This window comes from Eublepharis macularius, chromosome 2 (assembly GCF_028583425.1).
Source record: "Eublepharis macularius isolate TG4126 chromosome 2, MPM_Emac_v1.0, whole genome shotgun sequence".
Lineage (NCBI taxonomy): Eukaryota > Metazoa > Chordata > Lepidosauria > Squamata > Eublepharidae > Eublepharis > Eublepharis macularius.
The window spans coordinates 163,986,652-163,999,783 of NC_072791.1; the positions used below are offsets into that span (position 1 = coordinate 163,986,652).

The following is a 13,132-nucleotide window of genomic DNA, read 5'->3' on the forward strand; positions in this document are numbered from 1 at the left end:
CTGAAGAGAAAAAGCCTGCTGTGGAATCTCCAGCCAGGAAATTGGCATGGGCACATACACTGTGGCACCAGAGCTGAGGAGATTCCTGGTGTCTTTTCCCCCCAAAAGCCTGGGCTGAGGTAACACGCCAAGTCCAGCTGTAGAGCAGGAGCGCACAGATGCATCCATCTTCCGATCAGTGGGATGGGCCTTTTGAAACTCTGAGGCCGACTTGTAGCCAGGAGACCACACAAGCCGCAGAGGCATGTCAGTACCGACTAGTTTCTGGGAGCACAAACAAGCCAGGAGGCATGTTGGCACCAGATTCATCAATCCCCATCGTGTTCGATGCAAATGCTGGGGAGCATTCCTCTCTGTTGTGTAGGAAGCTGTCCTCAGAATCCCTGGCATCCTTCTTGTAGGCGGCTGCCCCAAATGGCTGCCGTGATCCTCTCAGTCAGCCAGGGAGAGTAGTAAGAGACAGGAGAGGACAGCAAAAGATAGGGAGGAACTATGAAAGTTCTAAGTCAACAATGTTTGAAAGACAAAGGAAAGATTAAAGGAAGAGATGTGCAAAGGAGTAGGAAAGTGAAAGTGAAACTGAAGTCTTAGTAAGAAAGTAGCAGAGCTAGTCTGCTACTATACTGCTCTCCCTGGAGGCAGGAACAGAACTGAAGAGAAAGGGTGTCCCACATGCCAGACAGGAAGAGGAAGAAAATTAGTTCCTGCCTCCCTGATTGGACGGTGGGAATCACCCAAGATGTCCTCCACCTCAGAGGGAGAACAGAATTTTACATGCTTACTCTCCGATTATACAAACGCTTGCTCCTGCAGTCACACTTATATCATACTCATGTATAAACATCCATGGATCTGATTGTTGGTTCTTCTTTAAAAAAAAAAAGGATCCCATCAGCCTCCCCCCCACAATCATTCCTCCATTGCTGTTGCGCAAATCAATCGGTTCAAATGTTCTCTTTTCTTTCCTTTTGATCTTGCTTTCATTAAAAGTTTGTTTGGGGGAAGGAATTTCTCTTTTTTTGCCTCTCTTTTCGGGATTTTGTTTTCAACAATAATCCAAAGCATTTTCACAAGCTAGGAATCCCTGTTTAAAGATTATATGGATGAGGGAGTTGGAAGAATGGCATTTTAAAAAAAGAATTGGGGAAAAGCCCCCAAAGCAATATGGTCGTTTAAAAAAAAAAATCACAGTGCTTAACTTGGTTCTGCAATTCCCCCTTCTTGCAAAGATGGATCTCTCTCGCTTTCGAAAAGAAGCATCAGCAATATTCTGGAAGGATGCTTTTTTTCTCCTTTTGCTGGGAGAGGGGGGCAGGCTGCCAGACACGCCCCACACCCAACGTCTTTTCTTTCCTCTCCCACCCAGATGCCTGTCCTCTCCCCGCACCGCCACCTCTCTCCCCCTCCTTTTACATGATTTACAAGCTCAGTCTGTTAACTCTCTTAGGCTGATTGCCTCTGGCTGCAGTTTGAGTGAAACCGCTACTGTGATCTGATTCTGAACAGCAATTTTTTAAAAAAGAATATTCTACAGCAACAAATCTATTATATGATTGAACACAGGGAAGTAAGACCAAAAGTCCAGGATATCAAGTGGATAAAGGAGACATGTGCAGCCCTGTAGAACAAGCAGACAAGTGGACGTACAGCTACACATTCAAATTAAGCTCAGGGGACACTTGCATGAATTGTGAAGGACGTATTGGTCTAGAATCGCCCTGAGTCATATAGACTTGCCCCCAGCTCAAGGGTTGGGTTGGTAAACCCATTAAGCAACACACAATTACATAATTCTCCATCTCAAAGCCCTACAATCCGCATTTGGTGAATGATAAAACAGGTTTTTTTTTAAAAAAGTATACAGCGGCCTAGCCTTTGGCCTTCTAGAACCCTTACAATTTAGTTCTCAACAGCTGCTTAAAATTCTGGAATGCTCACTCAACACACCCCTACCACCATTGTCATACCTTTCTCTTTACAATTCCCAGGGAGAGCCATAACAGTTGAGGTGTTGGACTAGGATCTGGGTTCAAATCCCCACTCTGACAAAATGCACAGAGACAAATCAAAATTGATAGAACTACTATCAACATTGTCAACATTATCAAGGCAAAGTTTACATTGTTTGTGACAACATATAATTATAAACTACTATAACCTCTGCAAAATCATATGGAGACCCTCTTTACCATAGTGCTAATGTCATTTATTAATTTTCTCCCATACCTGCAACAGCCTGTAGCTATATTTTCCAAATCCAGAGATGACTGACAGATGCATAGAATGGAAACAGAGCACTGCATATACAAGACTGCTTCGTTAACGGAAAACACATCAACACGGCTCCTAATGATAACACAGATTTTATAAATATACACATACGCAGAGCATTTTCTTTCACATCATTTTACACCATTTATGTCCTGATATGGCCCAGGTTCCACAACAAGACACTGGGCCTAAATCACATCACAACTGTTACAAACACTGTAAAACCATATATGGAAGAAGCAGCACAAAAGATAAAACAGCAAGCAATTAGAGTCTTATTGCAATATCACAAATAGTCAGCAGAAAATCTCAGCCAACTTGCCTCTGTGAAGACCAAAGAAAGGGGTGTATGAACATCTTGGGAGAAAGAGTTCCAGAATATTCAAGCAACTACAGAAAAAGCTTTACTTCAGATAGATGATAACCTAATTGCTAGCCAAGATGAAACCAGGAGCAAAACGTCACTGGTAGATCTTAAGAAGTGGAGAAAGATCATCCAGGGAGTGCATGTTCTTCTGAATACTTTGAACACAAATCATTTAGGGCTTCAAAAGACAAACAGCTAGCAAATGAAAAAAATCACATAACGAAAGTGTAATATGCTTTCTGCCACTCAGTCCTTACAAGAGTGACAGGAACGATTTTTAATCAACTGAAGCGTCCAGTGAAGCATCATGCAAACCACTCTACAATCTAGAAATCTCAAAGACATGAATGATGATGATTGTGTCCTTTTGTTCTGATAGTGGACAAAACTGGCAGATTAGCCCAGAGTGTTAAGTCAAAGCTATCAGAGATTCCAGAGATGTATCGCAGCTCATGAAGTCCAGAGTTACAACAGCAGTAAGAGCTGCCCTAATTTAAGAAGACTTGTTACTCTATAAACGGAGTTTGGAAGATGAAAGTATCTTAACCAAACCACCTTTATTCATTATTGAATTTAGCAATCCAAGTTTCCAGATTTGCTCAGTAGCTTGGCTTTGCCTTAGCCCATTTGAATTAATAAGATTGTCTTTTAATTCAAACAAGTTCTAACATGTTACTAACTTGGTGGAGAATTCACAACAAAAAATGCCTTCATTCTAGGAATCACTGAAAGCAAGTTTTCTCCCTGCATCCACCCAAAGAGACAGGTTTTAAAATTTTAGAGGTCCTGAAAGAAGAAGTTGCTCTAAAGAAACCTTAACCAGACTGGCAAAGGCTACTTACTCTTCTTTTCTCCACTGCATATGAATGATTAACAAACTCAACTTAAAGAGGCCATATGAAAGTCTACTATGGTAGAAGTATGTCAAACCAGAACACTCAGGGCAAATTTGTACGGAAAAATTTCCTTTGTATTTTAAAAAGTCTTTCACTTCACATGTACATCCATTTTATCAAGAATAGAAACTGCTACATAAACATACTGCAAAAAAATCAAGGATGAGAAACTATGTGAGAAGTGCTGGGATAAATTATATGTGCAGCACAATATTTACTCAGAAATATATCTCACTCATCTCAGTGGGTCTTAATGTATTTAGCATTGCAGTCTTAGGGAAGCTCCTCTTGATAGATACACGAAAGGGAAGTCAACCACACAACAAACAACCAGATCAACCCCAGGCCTGAGAAGAAAATCCATCTGCTATTTTCAAGTCTACCCTGTGATACAGGGTTTCAATGGGAACAGCAAATTATAAGTAACATAAATAAACCAACTCCTGTGACCATCTCTGAGGTGAAAAAAATTAGTATCAAAATATGAGGGGGAAATATTCTAGGTAAATCAGGGTTCCCCAACACAGTGCCTGCCAGTATCTTTCCTGGCCCTTGCAAAGTGTTCTTAGAAAGTGTGCAGGACCAGATGAGGCTTCTGATTGACTCCTGAATATCTGATTAGATGGGCAGATTTTTGAAAATGTTGCTCTGGCAACAGATGCCTTCACAGCACAAGGTTCTTCACTGCATGAATGAAGGTAAGCTGTGTGCATGCAAGAAACTAGTTTTAAAACAGTATGTTCCTTGTAAAAGTAATCCAGTTAAACAGTTTCTCCCTGAATTGTTGAAGATTATATTAGTTATACATAACCTCACTCACAGCCATTTTGTGGTTGGCTCCACCTCCTATGGTAGCCATTTTGTGAATGCACCCACCACCCCGCATCAGAATTTCAAAGGTGCCCACAGGATGAAAACAGTCGGGGACCCCAGCAGTAACTTATAGTTTAAGTATTGGATGGAAACTTGAGTTCTAATAACCTTACTATATATGGCAAGATTAAGTTTTTAAAAGCCAATGATATTTATTTTCAAATACTTATTTCAAAATTTCACTTTCAAAGAACTGAACAGATAACATTTGAAAAGAGAGCATTCTGTTATAATTTAAAAAACTTTTCAAGGCTAATTATACGGAAGTACAATGTATTAACTGCAATCACTGAACATCCAGAAGAATCTGAGACTGAACTAATGTGCCCACTTTCAGTGACAGTGAAAACAGTCACCCAATCTATCCCCAGTGAAAATCAAGGGGTAAACATTTTAAATCCAAGTAGACAAATACAGCGCCCCAGTTTTCAACAATCTAAACAATCCATTTCAACAGAGAACACATTCTCTACTCTGTTTCTGAGTACAAAAAACAGTAGAATACAAAAAACAGTAGATACAAAAAACAGTAGAATATCAAAACATAAAAGAGTATAATAAATGTTTCCAAACACAGAAATGATTTAGAATAAACACAGCACTGAATATTTTAACTGCATCATATGCATTATCTCATTATTATGAATAGGATTATCAAAGCTCTCTTTAATATTTTTTTTAAGTAAGTGTGGATTTAAAAAAAACAAAACCTTTGCCTCAAAGGAAGAAACACATAGATTGCCTTGTAATAAGAGTTTTTAGCAAACAGCACTCCAGGGAGTTCATCTGGGATGGGTTAAATCTCCCTCCTCCTCCAGACTTACAGTTTACCTACTAGTGAGAATTGCGGCCTCCATGTGTTGAACATATGACAAATGTCAGTGGAGGCATAAACATGTGAGGTCTGAAGCAAAGAGAAGTTGTATTCAATAATAAGAGAGCACCAGTTGGGTATTTGGAAGTACTAATATAATTAATTAATACCAACAGCTTGCTAAACACTCAATCAGTATAGACAGAAAATCAGTAGAAAGCAGTATATAAATATAGCTTTTTATTACAGTAAGTTGGGATAGATTGCACTTTAGATAAAAGTTTACATTGTCTAGTGTCTTTTTTTTGTTTAAATTAAAATAAAATGTGACTGTGTGGACATAAGGAAGGATTAAACTACATTACAAAATGACAAAACTTACTTTGGTCACTTCTGGAAAAGTCAATAATGCTAGGAAACATTGAAGGCAGTAGGAAAAGATGAAGACCCAAAATGAGATGGCTTGACTCAATAAAGGAAGCTACATCTTCCAGTTTGCAAGATCTGAGCAAGTCTGTTAATGTAGGATGTTTTGGAGGTCATTCATCCATAGGGTCGCCATAAGACAGAAAAGACTTGATAGCACATATCATACTCAGAAACTTCATTAAAACAAGCCAAGTAAAATGAATGAAAAATACTCTAATAATACAAATGAATGAGGATGGAATCTCATACATGAGATATGGAGAACTAATGTTTTTATTGTCTGGAAGATACTTTGTAGATACTTGCTGTGATTCCAAACATGATGAAAGGGGATTAATATAGGCTGAAACACAATCTTGCTATAATACGTTTCCCATTACAGTTCAAGACCTTTTCAATTTTTGGAATCTGACCAGTTAATACAGCTAAAAACAGAATTCTCTTTATTAAAAAGAGCTTTCTGGGAAGCAAAACATTATAGAAAATGATCATTTACCCAGTGTAACAGTCTTCAATCAACTCCAATCCACAGAATTTAGTTAAAAATTGACCCCCATATTTTTTTAAAAAATTCTGGTGTGGGGGACAAGACAATCTTCACAGCACTACTATAATCTCTGTTTGTGACTTTGGGGGACATTTTTCCCAGTCTAGATTACCTGTTACTGAATCCAAACTGTTTTAACTAGGGGAGAGTAATACCTCACACAAAGTGTCATTTTGTGCTGAGACTTTGTGTTCCATTTTTTAAATTCTAAAGCAGTTTTGTGAGTTGGGGCAAGCTGCTAGGAATTTGGTTGAAGCAGTGATACTGGGAGAAGATTCACTTAATCCTTCAATTGTGCACCCCCCTTCCCCATTTAAATCTCATTCTCCTCAAATTGTTTGGTGAAAATACAAGTACTGAGGAGCAGACTTACTGCTCCTTACTCACCCAGAGATAGTATCAGTTTCCGTTGCACTTGTGCCAACTAAGGACACTTCTTGTTGGGGATCCTGCAATACTTCACTTACCCTGATGCTCAGCATACAATGAAGCCTGAACGGAATCATCAAAAAAGGGGAGCATATGATTGGATGGCACCCTGCCAGCTACACAAATATGCTCTGAAGAGATCAGTCTTCCATTGTAACTTGCAAACCAGCTTATTCATACAATTCAAAGGCTGGCTTTGGGGTGCCACTGGACCTATTCCATACTATCATACTTTTAGTCTTTGTCTTAATCTGAAACAAGTACTACTTTAGTTACGAATTCAGTCATTAAACACAGATTTAAAGCTCTCCCTTAAACATGGGTTTGGGAACTGCATATTCAATTTTGATAATTAGAGAGCAGTAGCTGTGTTATTTTATAACAGCAAAATAAAACAGAAGTCTAGTGGCACTTGAGAGATTAACAAAGCCTATTCCAGCATAAGCAGAGTCACAGTCACACATTCTGATTTAGAAAAAGCTTATGCTGGAATACATTTTGTTAGTCTCTAAGGTAACACTGGACTTCTGCTTTATTTCACAGTTTGGAAGAACCCTAACTCCATACGCATATTAGATTCTGTCTATTTCTCGCCCATGTAGATCAGAACTCTACTTAATCACAACCTTGCACCTTTTAACCATCCTCATCTTAGTGAAAGGACACGTAAAGGGTAATTTAGGTATCTGAATAAAGGAGTTCAGACTCTTGAAAGATCCTACCCTGAACATCTTGCTGGTCTCTGAGGTGCCACTGGACTCAAATCCCGCTGTTCTACTGCATACCAATGCGGCTACCCACCTAAAACGATCTTAAAGGGTAAATAATCCTCTTTCAAGAGTGTCTTCGAGTGAAATAATGTAATTGCCAGATTCCTTATATGCTGTAGTTTCTCTTGTTCAACAAACACTATATCTTCAAGAATTCAATGGCCAATCTATATAACTATACAGAACAGAAATTCTTTCCACCGATGACTGGAAGGCTGTTAAAAGCCATCCCACAACTGCACCACAGACACCCGCAATTTCACAGAAAGGCACCCAGTCACATCATCAGAACCCACTCTGAGAGCTGAGCTGCTTTGTACACTACTGCTCAGGAGCCCATGCCAAAGTACACAATAGACGTGAAGATGCGAAAGTAGTCTAAATGTGCACAAACAAGCCTCCCTCGTCTGCCTATAATACGCGAGCGCAAAACAGACGCGAACCTTCTCGAAGCTTAAACGACAGCCAAAGAACCGGCATTCCTACAACTTAGGCACTACCGCACTACAGCGCAATTCTCTCAAACCCTCCAAGCATGGCACCTCGTGCCCAGCCCATAATTCCTATTATGTTTCTGGGTTCGTTTCTTGCCCCCAGCGCTTCTGCACTTCTTCCGACCCGCAAGCGAAAAGCGGCAACCCGCCAAGGCTCCTCTGGGTCTCTGCACTGGACCCTCTCAAACAAGCACCTAGCTGTGGAACTTTCTTCTTCCCGCACAAGATTCCGAATGAACTCCAATCTGCCGCCAAAGACCGGAGCACGGGGCTGAGGTGTGGAGAAACGGCTCCTCTAGAGCCACGCCTTTCTCCTGTCTCCGCTGTCGCGCATTCCCGAGGTCCCCATCCGGAGCCAACGCGAGTCCTCCGGTGAGACGGCTCCCCTTCGTCTTTGGGTCCCATCAAGCACTGCCCCCCGCCCACAGTGGCTCGCCCGGCTTTAGGACTCACTCACCGCAGGTAGCTGCCTGTCGAGTGCTGGTTGTAATGCTCCGGCTGCGTGTGCCAAAACAGCATTTTCTCGCCTCCTTCGCCAAGCAGTTCTAAAAGTTAGCCCAGCAAAATCCCCGTGCGTCAAGTCAGGACGCGGCTCCAGCGATAGCAGCCACTCGAGCGGCAGGCAAGCTCCGCACGCTTTTATTGGCCAGCCGCGTGACCCGCTGCTTGGCCGCTCCCAGGCGCTGAGGTCAGCCACAGGCCTCTCCTGTCCCTCACCCCCGCTCCAGAGCCTCTGCCGCGGCTAGGCGCCAAGCCCGCCTGTTGCTGCCTGCGGTGCAGGTGGAAAACCTGGAGCTCAGCAACAGACATGTTGACGGGCAGAGCTTGCCTCTTAGAAATGGAGCAACAAGGCTGCTTGGCCCTCCCCCTCCAGGTGTCTGAATCCCGGGGTTATTTTGTGCAAAAGGGCTCACAAACTCACAGTGCAACGTTTTGCTTGTCTCCTTAGGAATAAAATTAAGGGGCACCTTAATAGCACAATTTATTCGACCATAAACTCAATCAGACAGCAAGGTTACCCATCTCCCAGAAGCAAATTTCTGTGTTCGTTGGTACTTACTCCTTCTTAAATGTTCATAGGATTGCAGTGTAAGGATTACACATTAAACAGTTCTACTCAAAATTCTACTCAGCTCAACTCAATAGGGCTTATTTCCAGGACAGGGTTTTTAGGATTGCATTGTTAAACTGACATAACTTCACAAACAGCAACAGCAGCCCTGTGAGTAGCGTTGCCAACCTTCAGGTCAGGTCTAGAGTTCTCCTAGAATTATAATTGATTTCAAGACTACAGAGATCAGTTCCCCTGGAGAAAATGGCAGCTTCAGAGGGCAATCTTTATGGTATACCGTAGATCTGAAATCCCTCCCCAAATTCTCCCCTCCACAGGCACCTCCTCCCAAATTTCCAGGAATTTCTCAGGCAGGAGTTGGCACTTGTAGAAAGAAAGAGTTTGGTGCAGTGACAGAATTTGGGAGGTGTTCTGTACTGTATTCATTTTCAGAGTTCTGGCCCACTTTTTGACTACCAGATATTCCAACACACTCCCCAGTGTTAATTTTAACTTCACTCCTTAAAGAGAAGCCGCAAGTTGATCCCACATGTCACATTCACCAGTCTATCCAGTGCAACATATTTGAAATTTGAGGATGGAGCCCATTCTAATAAGGATGGTCACGAGAAAGAGGAATAATCGGTAAAACCTCTTCCCCAAAATCTCCTTATTTAAGATTCTCTGGGCTCCCTCAGGGGCTTGAACAAGCTCATCCCCCCTCCTTTTAAACTAACAGTTGTTTTCAACATTCTGTGCGCCTGGAGCATATTCATTTCTCATAAAGTTGTTGAGGGTAGAGCATTTTTTTTTCTTTGGGTTAATTTACAAAGTCATATTTTTCATATCTAGGGAGTTTCCCCGATTATGCGAAGATCCCTTTGTGGGTGTTCTGGATTTGCTGTTTTTGTGATCTGGCTTGAGGGCCAGCCACTTTATTGTTTGAAGATGCTATGGGCTAGATGGCTCTTTCTAAGAGACAAACACTTGAAGAACTGTAGTTCAGCAGGAATTCTGAGCAGAGACAAGGCTCAGAGGAAGGACAGCATGATATGTATGGCTCCAAGTACAATGTGTGCAGTCTTCTGTCACTCTTCAAAAGGCGCTGCTTTGATATATTCCCTAGTGAGATAGGACTCCTTCCAAAGAACTATAAACTGGAGGACTCTCTGTTAAACAGGATAACTCTGCTACCCCAAAGATTCCTAATTCAGAAGCCAGTTTCACAAAGATCCCGTGTGAAAATATTATCAAACTCTATGGTAGTCTTTAAGAGGAACCCCTGTATCTACATTCACCCAAATTCATTGCCTCAAGCATCCCAGTGAAAAAGTCTTTTAATTCCAGCTATCCAGATAGAAAAAAGAAGCATCTGGTTTCATATTTCCATGATTATCCAAAACAACAACAGTAATCCCAGGTCTTAGTTCAACAATATGCCAGCTCTCAGTACAAAGTGCACTAAAAGGCTAAGTGGTAAGTCGATATTCTGCTTCCTTACCTAATAAACATTGTGTGATAAATAGTTAGGGAGGAGTTCAAACCTCCAAGTATAACTGCTTAAGCTTCCCTATTGAGACAATGCTTTCCTAGGGTCATCTCACTTATGAAGAACAATCTCAGTATTACTCATAAACTGCCTTGTGGCTTTATGGGCACTGCTTTCTAAGTGAACTCTAATGAGCAGTGCATAGAACAGGTTAAAAAAAATAACACTTCCAGCCTGGATAGGGACCTTCATCACCCAAGTGAAAAGGCACCTCAGATCTTAGTTAAGGGTTTCCATTTTAAATATTCATTACGAGGATGATATGGACCTTGCTAGGTCATCATGCTGCAAAATGAACAGCTTCTCTGTTCTGCTTTGACTTAGCAAGAGCCAGGATTCACTCCCAGGTGTATCTTCTCCTTCATGAGTAGCCAGCTGTGGCTCAGTGGTAAAGCATCTGCTTGGCATGCAGAAGGCCCCAGGTTCAATCTCTAGCATCTCCAGCTGAAACGACCAGGTAGCGTGCGATGTGAAAGACCTCCATCTGAGACACAGAAGGGCCACTGTCAATCTGAGGAGACAAGACTGACCTTGATGGCCTGATTCAATATAAGGCAGCTTCATGGGTTCACTCCAGGCAGAGAGGAAGGCCAGGTATGCACTCACACACAAACATAAGTGCACACACCAGAAGCACAACATGGCTAAACTATAGAAGTGCTTTTTAAATCATGATAATAGTTGCTGAACCAAAATGCTGTGCTTTCTGTTCAATGTCATGCATGGTGTATAACAAGATTATACAATGAGTAGCTTTTAAAAACGGCTATCAAGAAAGCATGTAGGGGAGGATATTAATACAAGTTTCAGTGCACCAATAGTAGTGAATAGTTTTCATTTCCAAAGTAAGGACTATACTTATACTGGCAATGCTTCAGCAGTAATCACAGGGACTGGTACATCTGAGAGAAATATATTCCGCATAGTTATTTATTTATTTATTTATTTATTTATTTATTTATTTATTTATTTAAAGGAAGAAGAATAGCTACACACATCTTCCAGGACACTCCATTGCTAACTAAAAGTGGCAGTTCTCCTTCAGCGAAATTTCAATGGGAGATGACAAGGAGATTGCTGAAGTAAAATTCACTGGTGAATAGTGACATGAGATTCTTATCTTTTTTCAAATGCTTATTTCTACATTTTTTACCTCTATGTATACCTCAGGCTGATTACATTTTGCATTGTACCTGTGTATCCTGACTCCAATTGGCTCTTCTTTGTAACTCTCCTCCCTTCTGGCCTGATGGAGTAAGGACTGATGGATCTTAATTCTGAGAAGTGAGCTTTGACTGCAAAAAGCTTAAATCTTGGAAAACCTGATGCTCTTTAAGGTGCTACTGTGCTTGAATTTTGTTCTGCTGCTACAGACTAACATGGTAATCCACCTTAAACTGCTCTCAATGTATTTTGTTCCTCTGAAAATTTGTCTAAAAACAGTTTAGAGCCAGAAATGACAAAGTGGAAAATGGTACAGGACATGTATGACGGTCAAAACATTTCCTGTGATGATAGTGGACTTTAAAGGGTGTCATTCTATTTAGATTGTGCTGCCCATCTCAATATGTCTAATTCTCAGCATGGTCCCATTTGCAGATACTTAAATCCACAGATGAGGGCTATGATTAGAGAAAGGAGATTTTTCTACAAACTTTGGGGTCCTCTCCTCCCAGGCTTGCAGAAGAATCTGAAAAGTTTTAAAAAATGGAGAGGACGTCTTGAAATCCCCCTCCCCCCAAAACAGACGAAGTCATTGTCTGCACAAGCATGTGATGAGGCAACATTAAACTACCTCTCTTCTGGAGGCTGATGGGCAGGGATGAGGAATGGAAACCACCACTTTCCCATGGTGGCATTGCCCCCAAACAGGCAAATGAATAGATGGCACAGCAACAGCTGCTGCTGCCCCCTCATCACCAAGGGGTGAGGAGGGCAGACAGGAGAAAGGACTGGAGCTGCCACCACCCTTTGCTATTGCAGTGAAAGTGATGGAGAAGCAGCAGAGGAAGGAGCAGGCAATGATGTTGCTGTCAGAGCCATGGAGGAGTGGCAATGCAGGCAGGTTGCCAAGGAAGGAGCCACCAATACTGCCACCACCCCTCCCACCAGGACCAAAGTGGATAAACTGGCTGAGTGTAGTGGTGGTGTTGCCACCACCAGCAGGCTGCAGAGATGGGCTCTGCTCCCATGAGTCTCATGAGTCCCTAATTGTGTCTGTCTAATATATGTTAAATTCTTTATGCAGAATATAAAAAGATGAAAATGGGATTTATTATTGCATCAACAGTGAGATAAAAAGAGGTTGTTTTGTTGACATAAACATGGTTTGTGGCTGGGATAAGTAAAGCTTTGTTCATTTGTTTCAAATGCAATGTATTAAACAACTGATCTTATGAACAATGATTTGGAAGGACACCTGGAGCCAGAAATTTGTGCAGAAGTGGGGCATGGTAAGCCAGTGTAAAAGCAGGGGGGAAGCCTAAATACAGGTAATGTTTAAATTAAGGTGACTCAATTTATTGTGTGTGTATGTGGCATCAAGTCACAATCGACTTACAGCAATGCCAGTGAGGAGCTGTCAAGGCAAGTGAGAAGAAGAGGTGGTTTGCCATTGCCTTCCTCTGTAGAGTCTTCCTTGG

General features: G+C 41.5%; 1 protein-coding gene across 1 annotated transcript in view; it reads right to left on the reverse strand.

Annotated features, from left to right (window-relative positions):
- Positions 1 to 8,483, reverse strand: part of TFCP2L1 (transcription factor CP2 like 1) — an 82,903-nt gene extending 74,420 nt beyond the window's left edge. Inside the window, exon 1 of the mRNA XM_054971377.1 lies at positions 8,348 to 8,483. Coding sequence (XP_054827352.1) covers positions 8,348 to 8,409 — 62 coding nt within the window. The 5' untranslated portion in view covers positions 8,410 to 8,483. The remainder of the gene's footprint in view (positions 1 to 8,347) is intronic.
- Between the last annotated feature and the right edge of the window lie 4,649 nt (positions 8,484 to 13,132).